This window comes from Lingula anatina, chromosome 3 (genome assembly GCF_051362555.1).
Source record: "Lingula anatina isolate TDL-2025a chromosome 3, LinAna3.0, whole genome shotgun sequence".
Classification (NCBI taxonomy): Eukaryota; Metazoa; Brachiopoda; class Lingulata; order Lingulida; family Lingulidae; genus Lingula; species Lingula anatina.
Genome location: NC_141769.1, coordinates 7,746,836 through 7,759,907, shown reverse-complemented (window position 1 = coordinate 7,759,907; position 13,072 = coordinate 7,746,836). Strand labels below are relative to the sequence as shown.

Genomic DNA, 13,072 nt, shown 5'->3' with positions numbered 1-13,072 from the left:
TCTAGTTCATAACTGTATACTGTGTTACGGATTATTCTTATAGCGGACGTTGTCACAAAAACATTACTTAAAAGGTGTTATTATTTTCATTAACTTGAAAGATATTCCCATCAAGGATTTCCACATCCGAAATAAAGTCAACGGAAGTTCTTTCTTAAAAGCTAGTAGTTAACAGTAACGCCCAATTCTTCCACACCCCAAGGCCGCCTTCAGTCACATGGCTGTGATTCCTATAGCAGACCCACGGATGCACCCTGATTAGTAGGCCGTCAAAATGGAATTAATCAAGTAAACCTTGATCTGTGTGGACCATCAGTTCTCACCTTAATGAATTGGAATTCAAACACGGCTACCTGACACAAAAGTATGTAAGAGACACGGCCGCGCGGACAAAGCGCAGTGGCGTATGATGTCTCCCCTTGATTGGAGGGAGGCATTCAACGGAGGACAGGTATCAGCATCAATTACCGTCCATCTGTACACAATAAAGAAAACTTGCTGAAATTACTCGTGAAATTAAGAGACTTCTTTTATCTTTTCCGGCGCTCCACGCACCCTTAACAGCCGATTCCAACAAATGATAAGGTGCTTTATAGAAATCCAATTAGAAATTAGGAGAAATACAGTTAAATTGGAAATAGGAGATTCCCACGGAGGAGCGGGATGGGAAAGTTTGTCTCGTTTGTAATTATCAGTGGACTTTACAATAAGAATCCGTATTATTATGATTGTGCCATGAAAACGTGAAGCGAAACTAGCCTTAGGATTGCCAGATATAATATATTATGAATAGATCGAATGGGGAATTGTGAATTATAAAAAGGGAAACGTTGGTCTCATTAGCAATTACAGAACTGTGCATATTATGATGATTGCAGCATAAAATGTGATAAATCTCTGACAAGAAATTTTCGTTATGAAATTAGGGGCGGGAAAACGTTGAAATCCAACATATAAGTAGTTGGTCTCATTAGCAGCTGTGGTGGGGGAGGCCCGCAATACGTATACGTATCGGAGTTGTAATAATAAAGACATGATAAATTTCTGGTGGGGGCAATTTTAAGGAAATGGTAGCCAGGAAAATTATAAAATCCAACAGTAAATGGTCGATCCGATTTGTAATTATCACAAACAACCACAATAAGATTCAATCTTGTGTACGATTGTATCATAAAATTTGAGAGCGGTCCGCCCAGAAATTTGAATATACGCACGATAAGGTGGTGCATTGTGAAAAGTCAACAGTACATAGATGGTCTCTTGTAATTACTGACTGCCCACTCAACTGAATTCAATATTGGGAATAATTGTGACTTAAAAGATAGCGAAAGTCCATCGAGAATCCGTCATCAGAAAATAATTTGATGATAGATTTTGCTTTTACGGGCCTTTCAAGCAGTGGGCATATATGTATATGCCTGGCCCTGTTATCTCTCCTGAACAATAGATCAAAGAGATAAACCCCACCGCTCTGTATAAAAAGGTACTGATGGATGAAATGAATCCTGGATGGACAGCCCTCCGGACAAAGAGACATACAATATAAATATTGTCATTGAGATTCCAGAAATTCATAACTGTTGTGGCTGGTCACTTTTACTGTCTGTGCTTTACAAATTCCATGTCATGTTAATCAAAATATCTGGACTGTCTTAATAAGCGGTATTCTAGGGTGACGGGGTGGGATGAGCCTTATCTGATTCATGGATGAAAATTTAAGTAACAATATCTGTTAGACTATATCAATGTGTACAATTCTTTATGATATGGTATGCTATAGCATCATGATTATTCTAGATGTATTTGATTGATATGAGGTGGCCGTAAATAATTTTGAAATAGGATTTTCAGATTATATGTCATTAATTGTAGACACCGGTTATTGTTAAGCGTGGATAATTTTTAAGCTCAAATTATTGCATAATTACAAAAAGGAACCAGACGCGCAAGGGTTGACGATATTGGAAGACACAATGGCTAATTATTGCCGCAAAACACTCCACGAAATTGAGTTTGATCCAGCTATCGATATTTTCATCTAATTTAATTAACCTCTTCGTCACATGGGGGGCATAAGATCGCAATATTTTCTCCTTAATGCATTTTTTCCACAAAACACTGTTTTGTTAGATTTACTTTTCGTGTCATTCATACTTTTTTGTGCTCCTTGCATATGTGAAATTGAGAAGTTTTGAAGTCACCCAGTTACTGCAAGGAAAGGTTTTTCATCTTTTGTGTTCTAGGAAGGCAACATTTGCTGTTGACTCAATGTGAAATTTTGACCCATTGTGTGAAAAGATGCAGCCCCACTACCTCATTGAGGTGACTGGGTGCGTGACAGACTGACACGATGTGTCCGCAGACAAAATTTTTAAAATCTAGTTTGCTTTATGAACTTATGAGTTTTTCACAAAAAATACTTTTTTCAAATAAGTTCTCTCTTACCTCCTCGATAATTCTTCATTATTATTTTATTAACTCTATTAATAACACGGTATTTGTCTCTTCGAAAGATGCTGATTTTGTAGATTAAAGGTGATAACAAACGGTCCAGGTGATCACGATATTACTTTTTCTTTACACAAAAGCAATAATTTTCATTACATCATGATTATGTATTTTTCATTTCATAATTCTATGGTCTAAACTCCGGGCTCAGTACTGCAAGAGGCTATTCACGAATGGGTAACATTGCAACAGGCCTGAATATTTGATTAAATCAAAAGCAATTACACGGTGCGTGCACCACTGATAACAATTAACAAGCCAGTGGATAATCGAATCAAGTGCGCGTGATAACATCAAAGCTTATTTTTGAGGCGTAAAAAGGCAAATAATGCATGGTAACACCTCTTATCTTTGCTACAGACAAAGAAAAATATCATTGCCAATTGCGTAGTTTTTAAAGTTATTTAACAATAAAATTCTAGAAAAAAATTGGGGCAATTTCTTTTTTTAGAAGCAACCCACGCGTGTCGGACCAACCTCTCCGAACCCAGACCCCGGCTCTTTTCAAAATTCACTTGCATCTGTCGCTGATCAGTCCACCTGTTCCCCCCTTAAGGAATAAATAAACAGAATCAAAGAAAAGAAAGAAAAGATTATACAGAAAGCATATCCGGTGATTGCTACAAGTTCACAAAATGACGAATCTTCTGTTTCTCTGTGTGAAGAGGGGGGTATTTATAAAGTAACCGCGTCGGCTTTCAATATCTCTTCTTTTCTAGTCTTAAAAAATTCTTGTCTGTTCTTATGTCCTCGAAATCTCTTTAACTATTATTGTCATAAAAACCACTTTATGCATTATATATTTATTTTTCTCGACAAACAGGAAGTCTTAAGTTTTATCCTCAGCAAAGTTAGCATTATTAAACCAGTATGTTTGACTGAGATTTATTAACTCTTTTCCTCTATTTTTTTCCCTTTTTCCCCCTAGAATGCATAGAAAATAGGGATCGAGGTCGCAAACACGATATTTGTCGTTAAACGTTTATTTACTTTTGGTAAACGGACTTGTAGTAGGAGGCATATATCATTCAGGTAAACTTTCCTGTTTGCTGATGTGCTCTTGTCTCATTAAAGCTCAATTTTTTTATACATTAAGTCTTGGTGAGCCAGAAGAAGACAAGGAGGTAGCACGCACATTTCTCCACGTTAAAGTGCTGCTGTTATACCTAAAACAAACCTTGACGTTTTTTTTTTTTTTTTTTTTTAATGTTGACTTTAACGGAAGTTTCGTTTAAATGTCTGTATGGAATTTACCTGTTGGGCCGAGTTTGTATTTTATGAAGCCAAACATTGGCTGAACGTAGGAGTAATATAGGGGCTAACTTTCAGTATATGATTACGAATAAAAAGATGGTTTAATGATGCGTTGTTCACAGATGGACTTATGCCGGCCATGAAAACTCATCTTTTTCTTCCTCAGATCACGAATCACACCCTCACTCCACGCCAGCATCTTCGCTTGTGACTTTTTTCCCGTTTCAATTGTATAATTTGATACAGCATGCGTGTTGTTTGAGTTGGAGTATGGCGGTGCCTTTTATTTTTCATTATTTATAGTTTTGTTTGCCCGCCACATCCTTGATCATACGTGATAGACCTTAGAAATGTTGTGTGCGAAGCAATCACACCTCCGCAGCGTCTCATCTACCACATTTTTTCTCTTTGCAATAAAGGACAAAGCGACACCGATCCCACGACACTTTTTTATTAAGCCTTTGGTATTATTTATTTATTTATTTGACTGACTCGTCATCAGAATCAACAAACATATAAATGTAATATTATTGATCTATATTGAATGTCAGGGCCGTAGCCTCCGGGGGGGGGGGGGGGGGGCAGGGGGTTGGGGGCAGCTGCCCCCCCCTGGGATTTGAGTTGCAAAAAAAAAAAAAATAATAATAATAATTATCGCAAAGGTAAAAAAAAATATTCCAAAAAAATTTACGAAATGAAGTTTAATTGGCGTGTTTGTTGAAAAAATGACTGTACTTATGGCAAAATGAACCCACAATTTCGGACTTCTGACTGAGCAATAAATAACAGTTAAAATGCACCAGAATCCAGTATTATACATACAGTTTTTTTAAATTTTCCACACCGTGGGAGGGGGACACCCCCTCCCCCCTCGGGGGCTTTGCCCCCTCATGTCCGCTTACTGCCCCCCCCCCCCCCCCCCCCCCCGGCATTTTTCTCAGGCTACGGCCCTGAATGTGCCGGTGTGACGAAACTGAGCTCCATGTAATATAACAGACAGGAAGGTTCAATAGACCGTCCACCATTCAGTTGTAATGGCTAGGGTTAGCCTGACCTAAGTGGGTTAAAATTTAGGGCGAGGCTTACCTGTACAACTGAATGGGAAGCGGAGTCTATATCATGGAGGTAACTCTGTCACGTTACACCGGGACTTCGAATAACAATAAATGAATGAGTTATCAATAAGAGAACTGTTGTAAATTGGGAACGTAGGCTTACCTAGGTCTAAGCAAAGAGACACCTTTACTTCATCTGGAAGTTTAAAAAAATTATTAGACTTTTTAGCTCAAAAGCTACATCCCAGTTGGCATTTGGTTGGCATGGGCATGCCGCCATTGGGCGAATAGTAGGGGGCCTCGAATAATAGGCCCTACATCTTCAAAAAAATTTGTCTTTTTTCAGGTGCCTGCCTGTATTACTTGATAAATTGGATTATTTGCTTTTATTATCGTCATAATAATAATTATTTTTATTTCATTTTTTTCTAAATTTTAAGGAACCTTATTTTTAATCAAAATTGCAGTAGGCCTAGTTTTAAAATATGGGCAGAGAGATAAATTAAAATAAAAACAAAAATACACAGGCCTAAAACGCATAATAAACCAAGTTGAAGACCTTAACTTGGATGCTGTAGTAGAGCATTTGTTCTTCAACTCCATTCCTTTTTATCATCAACATAAAACGTAGATATCGATTAGTTCTTTCAACTCGAGCGAAAACGGCCGAGTAATATCCGAGCGCATTCGACTTCTAACCCGGAAGTGTGTTTGCCATGGTGTCACGTGGTACGGTGTCTGACGCACGATGTTTACAGCAGGCACCGGCAAGTCAGTGCTTGCGTATGACTTTTGATATAAATATCGTCGTATTTCACGATCCTAAAGCACAAGACTTGCTGCGACAGAGGTAGGTAGTTGATCGCTATTAGCTAGCAATATCCAAAGAAGTAGATCGCTGGTAAAAGAAGAGATGTTTGTGATAAGACTAATGCCGACCGGCTCTGGCTGAGGAGTTACGTTAACAATAACATACTCGAGGCTATTACTGGGGCTCATATTCATACGTTATAGTCTAAATCTATCGAAAATACACCTCCCTATCTACATGGGGTGTTGGTTTACTTCTTCTTTGTCTTGAACAAAAATTAGCGAATGAAAGGCTTGAACATTGGTTGTGATAACATTAAAGCAACAACCATGCAGGTTTGCATTGGGAATAGTGTTAGTAGCCAGAATTATAGAAAATAATAATAACAAGAAATAAAAATGATAACTCTTTTAAAACACTTGTGGTACTAAGCAGCAGTTTTTGATGAAGCCTGCCATATATCAATATCAACCTGAAAATATTGTTGACCATCCCTTTAGAGCTGTACGTACCTTTAAACTTTGAGTTCTTTACTTATTTTTTTTTTACTTTCTTTTCTTTCACAGCTTGCATTGGCCCCTCCTGTGTGTGTGTGTGTGTGTGTGTGTGTGTGTGTGTGTGCATTGATTTTTAGTAAATTAAAAAATCATATCACAAAACAAATATAAACAAAGGCAGTAATGATAATAATTATTATAATGATAATTAAAATATATATATATAAGAATTAATTGACATAATTCTTTATTTAATTATGCTCTTTAAACGATTAGTTTAAATTATTATATAATAAGCACTTAGGTGGACACGTGGCCTCCACTGTATCCTCCTCTGTTTACTTTACTCAAGTATACTAGATAAAGTATTATTATTTCCTATGGTATGTATCCCGTGATTTCATTCAGTGTACTAGTGTTATCATGGCACATCAGATAGCTAGGCAGCTTGGGGTCACTGGAATTTAAAATATCAGGAATTTAGGAAGCCTTGGGTTTTAGTTTTTCAGTTAAATGTCAGAGGTTGCACAAAGTTGTGACCATAAAAACAAACACATCTTTTTTCTTCTGGGGTCACTGGCATTGAGAAGAATACACAAAAGGTGGTGATTATACACGAGTTGGAAGCAAGAGAAGTTGTGTCAGTCTGTTAATCTGATTGCATTCAGCGAGAGTTGGATCGATATACATGTATGTAGAATGATAATTTCATTGGGTACCAGCCATAAGTTATCATCAATTTATGAAGCGCTGGGTTTCATATTTCAATCAACTGTCTAAGGCAGCAGGTTGCATTATTATTATTATTTTTTTTTTTCAAAAAAAAAGAAAGAAAGAAAGGAATTATGACATACTAACTATTTAAAGGCCAAAAGTGAAGTTAATTAAAGCATCACTGATACATTTCAGCCTCATTTGCAAAGTAATGATTTGCAATTCCTAGTAGATAGATCCTGCTGGTACGTACTAAACAAAGATGTGGTGTGTTCAAATAGTGAAAAAATCAAAGGATTCCTGAAATGTTTCAAGATAGGCTATCGCGGTGGTTAGTTGGTTGCAAGCCCAACTTCAGTCCACTGTCTCATTGAGTTTCTATTTTGTTAGGTGGTCTTCTGCTGGGGTGTTGACTATCTGGTTTGAGTGGCATCTTTTAAACCAGTTCAAAGCCTGCTTTGTTTCTGTGTGTATGAATTGCCCATCATTTACCATAACACACTGTAGATTTGTGTTAGAGATCTTTGCATAATAAAGGTGATTTAAAAGATATTGTACAAATAAAGCTTACTAGCTTTTCCTGATGGGGCTGTCTCACATAAGAACTGTTAGGCCTTGATTTTAGACCAATATGTTTGTTTACTTTGATGTCAGATAAATCAGTAATAATCCAATTAGATAAAACTGCAGCATTGTGCCTGTTTTATAACAAGAAACCATGGCCATATTCCATGTCAATCCTTTAAAAGATATTGCTACACTTATTTTTTGCCTAAAGTCTTTGTAAAACTGGCCCAGGCTTGAAGTACAATTTGCAATGATCTTTTTAGACCCTGACTAACAAAATTTAAGTGGAAAGAATAATTCTTACTAATTGAGTCAAGAAGTATGAATGTAGGGTAATATTTGAATAGATGTCAAAGGATAACACCCATAGAAACCTTGACAATATTCTGTTATAGTTTTTTTTAAATATTAAGAATTTTTCCTGATATTTGGCCAAGAATTTAATGCTGCAGAAATGGACAAAACAGGAGCAGATCCAGAGATATTTCCTGACAGTCTTCCAAATTATCTTTGTTGAAGCATCCTCCATTTTGGAATGTATCCTGACAGAAAAAAATTAATGCCCATCAATGTGAACTAAAAAAAATCTGACCGTCTTCCGGCAGACCCAGACGACGGCTTATGTCCACCCCTATAAAATGAATATTTACAAGCAAAACTGTTGAATCAGATCCATTTAATGTATACTAGTCAGTGGTTAAAGAAACCTCTTTGTAAATATATTTCCTATGACATTTGCAAATATTGACACCTAACTGATCATCTGATTTATCAGTTTTTTTTACTAGTACATGTATGTTTTGCTTTTCACATAATTTTTTTCACTATATTTTATTTGTAGCAATTGTAACAGAATTATAACATGAAGACAAAGGACCAACAGTTGAAGGTAAATTTACCCATAATATATAAGAACCGCATGAAAATGCATTCAAGTGAATTGTAAAATAACCTGCATCATATTTTGTTATAAATGAATCTCATTCTTATCTATCAGATCAATATTGATATTCATATTAGAATTGGAGATTATGAACTTTGGTCCTTCAGTCAGAGTTGTAAATTTTGAACAAAGGGAAAAGACTATTCTAAAAAAAAGGATCAATTTTAAGTTGCTGGGTGTAACAAAAATGATTGTGTTTTTTCATGCCTTCATTTATTAACTTTTCATCTGTCATTTTAAAAAAAAGGATGAAAACTGAAAATGTTAAATGTTAAAACTGAAACTACATAACACAATGTATCTCAAAATTAATATAACTGTTAATTAAAATAATCATTAATATTATTATTTCAAAGAGTCCTAAGCGACCTGCAGCTCCAGAGACCCCACGCAGCAGCAAGAGAGTGAAAGTAAAACATGAGCCGTTCCAGTTTGCTGAGGAAGTTCCCAGAACCCCCGCGAAGAGGCCAGCCAACAGTGGCAGCCAGGAGGTGCTGCTGTACAAGAAAGGCTCATTCTTTGCAGTGAGAAATGAGGAAGGTAAAACTAAAAACTTCAGTTTTAGTATATATGTCCCTTTATAATTGACATCGCAGTCTGTTTCAAGAACTTTGTAACCTGCTGACAAATGGTCTAAGAATCTACTGGCCCATAGCAAAAATAGGAATCATTTAACATTTAATGATCTTGGGTGTTGGTACAAATTTTCCCATGTTTACACTTATTTCTTTTTTACAAACAGGTAGTTTTTACCTTTGCCAAGCACTGCAGCATGTCTTTCACAATTTCACCAAACCCATCAAGGTACTGTGGCTGAGCACACATGGAACGGGCAATGTCTATAAGCTGGACTATATGGACACAGTGGATCTAGAGTGTATAGTGTGCCGAGTCAAGCTGGAGTACGTGTCACGAGAGGTCTATCGGCTGCCAGATAAGGAAGAACGGCGTATCAGCTCAGTGCTTAATATGGTCCTTGGAAATTCTTCAGCATCGAACAACATAGATGATGAAGGTAGGTGTTGTTACTATTGTGGGAACTTAAAAAAGGTGATTTTATTGTACTGTTATTTATTCATTTTAGGTATTTTTAACCTGAGCAAGAATTTGAAATAAAACTGACATATATTATTGAATTTTTTGAAATGCATAAAGGGTACACAAAGAATTATAACATTCAAGATAATGGACTATAAAGCCATAAGACAAATTCAGTTCTGCAGCACAAACAGATACATATTACGTTATACAAAGTTCTTTGTTTGCTGTCTTAACATGTAGATGAACCAATGAAAAAGAGAGCCAGAATACCCAAGGGAGGCCCAAAGGCATCAACATCAAATACAGTCAAAGGTCAGTGTTTAATATGACTAGTTATATATATATATATATATATATATATATATATATATATATAGAGAGAGAGAGAGAGAGAGAGAGAGAGAGAGAGAGAGAGAGAGAGAGAGAGAGAGAGAGAGACACACACACACACACACACACACACACACACACACACACACACACACACACACACACACACACACACACACACACACACACACACTCTCTCTCCCTCCCTCTGCCGGTGAATGTCAGATTGTTTGTGAATATGTAATAGATACAAGATGCATCATAGTCTGAAAGGTGTATATATGAGAGCAAAGCATGTGTCAGGTGTGTTTTACACATACCCTACTGACACATGCTGTATCTGACTTGTATTACTTACAACAGATATTGAGAACAGAAGACTAGGAAATGGTGTATCTGGTGTACACACACGTGCTTGCCATATAAACCTCTTATCCTTCAGTTCTCATACCATATAAACCTCTTATCCTTCAGTTCTCATACCATATAAACCTCTTATCCTTCAGTTCTCATACCATTTAAACCTCTTATCCTTCAGTTCTCATACCATATAAACCTCTTATCCTTCAGTTCTCATACCATTTTAAACCTCTTATCCTTCAGTTCTCATACCATATAAACCTCTTATCCTTCAGTTCTCATACCATATAAACCTCTTATCCTTCAGTTCTCATACCATATACACCTCTTATCCTTCAGTTCTCATACCATATAAACCTCTTATCCTTCAGTTCTCATACCATATACACCTCTTATCCTTCAGTTCTCATACCATATAAACCTCTTATCCTTCAGTTCTCATACCATATAAACCTCTTATCCTTCAGTTCTCATACCATATACACCTCTTATCCTTCAGTTCTCATACCATATACACCTCTTATCCTTCAGTTCTCATACCATATACACCTCTTATCCTTCAGTTCTCATACCATATACACCTCTTATCCTTCAGTTCTCATACCATATAAACCTCTTATCCTTCAGTTCTCATACCATATAAACCTCTTATCCTTCAGTTCTCATACCATATAAACCTCTTATCCTTCAGTTCTCATACCATATAAACCTCTTATCCTTCAGTTCTCATACCATATAAACCTCTTATCCTTCAGTTCTCATACCATATACACCTCTTATCCTTCAGTTCTCTACCATATACACCTCTTATCCTTCAGTTCTCATACCATATACACCTCTTATCCTTCAGTTCTCATACCATATACACCTCTTATTCTTCAGTTCTCAACATCCAACGTAGTATAAGTTAATTTGGTTGTTTAGTGTTTAGATATCTGTATCCTAGCTCAACTGTTTTTCTGGCAAATGGCTTCCCTGTCTGATTTTAAGTGTAATGCTTTTCAGCTTCTTTATTTTTAATATATCTACTTGTGTGCTCATATAGTGCTTTGGCAGGTGGTGCCAAGTTTAATTGAACCAAAAAATTTCATTCATCCTGCTGAATAAAGAATAGTGGTTTCTGCAAACTAGTTGAAATATTGGTATAACATTGGGAATTGGACCAAATCAAATTTAATCTGTAACATTCTATGGCTAGTAGATACATCAGGTCAGTAACTTTAATCATCAGTTTCAAATTATCACATTTGACCAAAAATATTGTTTGCCTATAGACCTAGACATTGATTTGATGTTTTTTTTTTTTTTAATTTCAGTTCCTAAAAAGACTGTTAAAAGGGAAAATGTGACAGATCCCCCGACACCTAAGGCCAAGAAGACCACCAAAAATGAGAAAATTGCTGACAAAATAAAAAAGAAAGCATGTAAAATGAAAGTTGTGTCCACAAAAGTGAAGAAAGTAAAGAAGGAGAAGAAGGGTAATGGTCTTATTCTCTTTTACAAAGATATTTCATATCAGTATAAATGTCAGAAAAAACATTACACTTTTTTTATTATTTTTATTATTATTATTATTATTATTTATTTATTTATTATTATTATTTTTTTTTTTTTTGGAAAAGTGAATAGCAGGGTGTCAATGTATTATTCATTTTTAGAAAAAAAATGTCAGGTGTGTAGGTTGTATTGGTTATGTTAAGCAATGTTTTTATGAAGAAGTAGATTTTTCTCCACAGTCTTGGTGATTTAAATAATTTTAAGTGATATTTGCAATATGAATACTAGTAACATTAAATAAACATTATAGATTTATTATTATTATTATTATATAAAAATTATATTCGGGATTTTTATCTGTTGAAATATGGGTTTTTAATTTTGTATATTTATCCGCAGATACCAAAAATAAAGACAAAAAGAAGAAAAAGGAGGTCAAGGCTGTTAAGGTCAAGGTCGACCTTACTGATCCTAACCGCCGGCTGAAACCTAACCCTGCTATCAAAGTCTGGGAAAAAGATCCCCTGTTTGAGACAAAGTAAGTGACACATGTTCTTCATTGTCACTTGATTTGGGAGACACTTTTCTGTCCAAACAAAAGTCTAACTACCCTAAATCTTGAACACTTAATTTTTTCTGTTGATTTTTTTATTTTGAGAAATAATTCATTATTCTTGTGGTTACCTTTTCAGAGAGAATGTGCCCTTTGTATCTTCCACGGCACATAGTAAATTAGTCATCAGAGCTGTTTTGATGAACGATATGAAACTACTCCAACAGTTAGTAGATGACCGCAAGCAAGTGCACTCTGTAAGCAAACAAATAAACTTGGAATTAAAAAAAAAAACTTTGAAAAATTGTCAGCCAGGATGCTTAGTAATTAAAAACAGTAGGTTAAATGCAGTATCAACTCAAGACAAAAATTCTATTTTACAAGACATTTTGTACCACGAAATCAAACTAATTATTTTTTTCTATCATATAACAGGTAGGCTTTGTTTAAAAACAAAATATAATGTGATTCTTTTCTTTAAATGACTTTGATGTTGAAAAAAGTTTTTGTAAGTTTGTTTAATTTTCATATAGGTATCATGCCCTCGTAGCTTGGAGGTCCCTTGGTCTGCTGTACACTACGCCATCCTGAAAGGGAACCAGAAGGCGCTCAAGATCCTGGGAAATGAACTTCATGAATCCACTCCATCACGAGTGTGTGAACCCTATAGTTTTCTCAAGACACAGGGAACAGGATAGTGAGTACTTGAAAAATTCTCTATATCTACATATAATATTTGCAAGGAATTCTGTAAAGCATCACATTGATTTTTTTTTTTTTTTTTTGAATCCCATGTGTTGAGACAGGGGTTCAAAATAGTGAATTACAGCAGTCATTATTTTATTGTTATGATGTGATAGTGAAAAGTGTGAAGACTTTTTTATTGAATTTACTTCACCTTTGCTCCCAAAAAGTGAAGATTATGTAGAAAAAAACGGTTGG

General features: G+C 35.6%; 1 protein-coding gene across 2 annotated transcripts in view; it reads left to right on the top strand.

The window, feature by feature from the left end:
• LOC106170329 (poly [ADP-ribose] polymerase tankyrase) overlaps window positions 1–13,072 on the top strand; it is a 38,585-nt gene that overhangs the window by 2,465 nt on the left and 23,048 nt on the right. Inside the window, exons 1-9 of one of the 2 annotated variants that reach the window (XM_087008132.1) lie at window positions 5,532–5,667; window positions 8,248–8,295; window positions 8,706–8,889; window positions 9,092–9,364; window positions 9,631–9,702; window positions 11,397–11,558; window positions 11,977–12,115; window positions 12,270–12,387; window positions 12,664–12,827. In XM_087008132.1, coding sequence (XP_086864258.1) covers window positions 8,269–8,295; window positions 8,706–8,889; window positions 9,092–9,364; window positions 9,631–9,702; window positions 11,397–11,558; window positions 11,977–12,115; window positions 12,270–12,387; window positions 12,664–12,827 — 1,139 coding nt within the window. In that variant the 5' untranslated portion in view covers window positions 5,532–5,667; window positions 8,248–8,268. Of the gene's footprint in view, window positions 1–5,531; window positions 5,668–8,247; window positions 8,296–8,705; window positions 8,890–9,091; window positions 9,365–9,630; window positions 9,703–11,396; window positions 11,559–11,976; window positions 12,116–12,269; window positions 12,388–12,663; window positions 12,828–13,072 lie in introns of those variants that run through there. The other variant, XM_087008133.1, reaches the window with a different exon arrangement.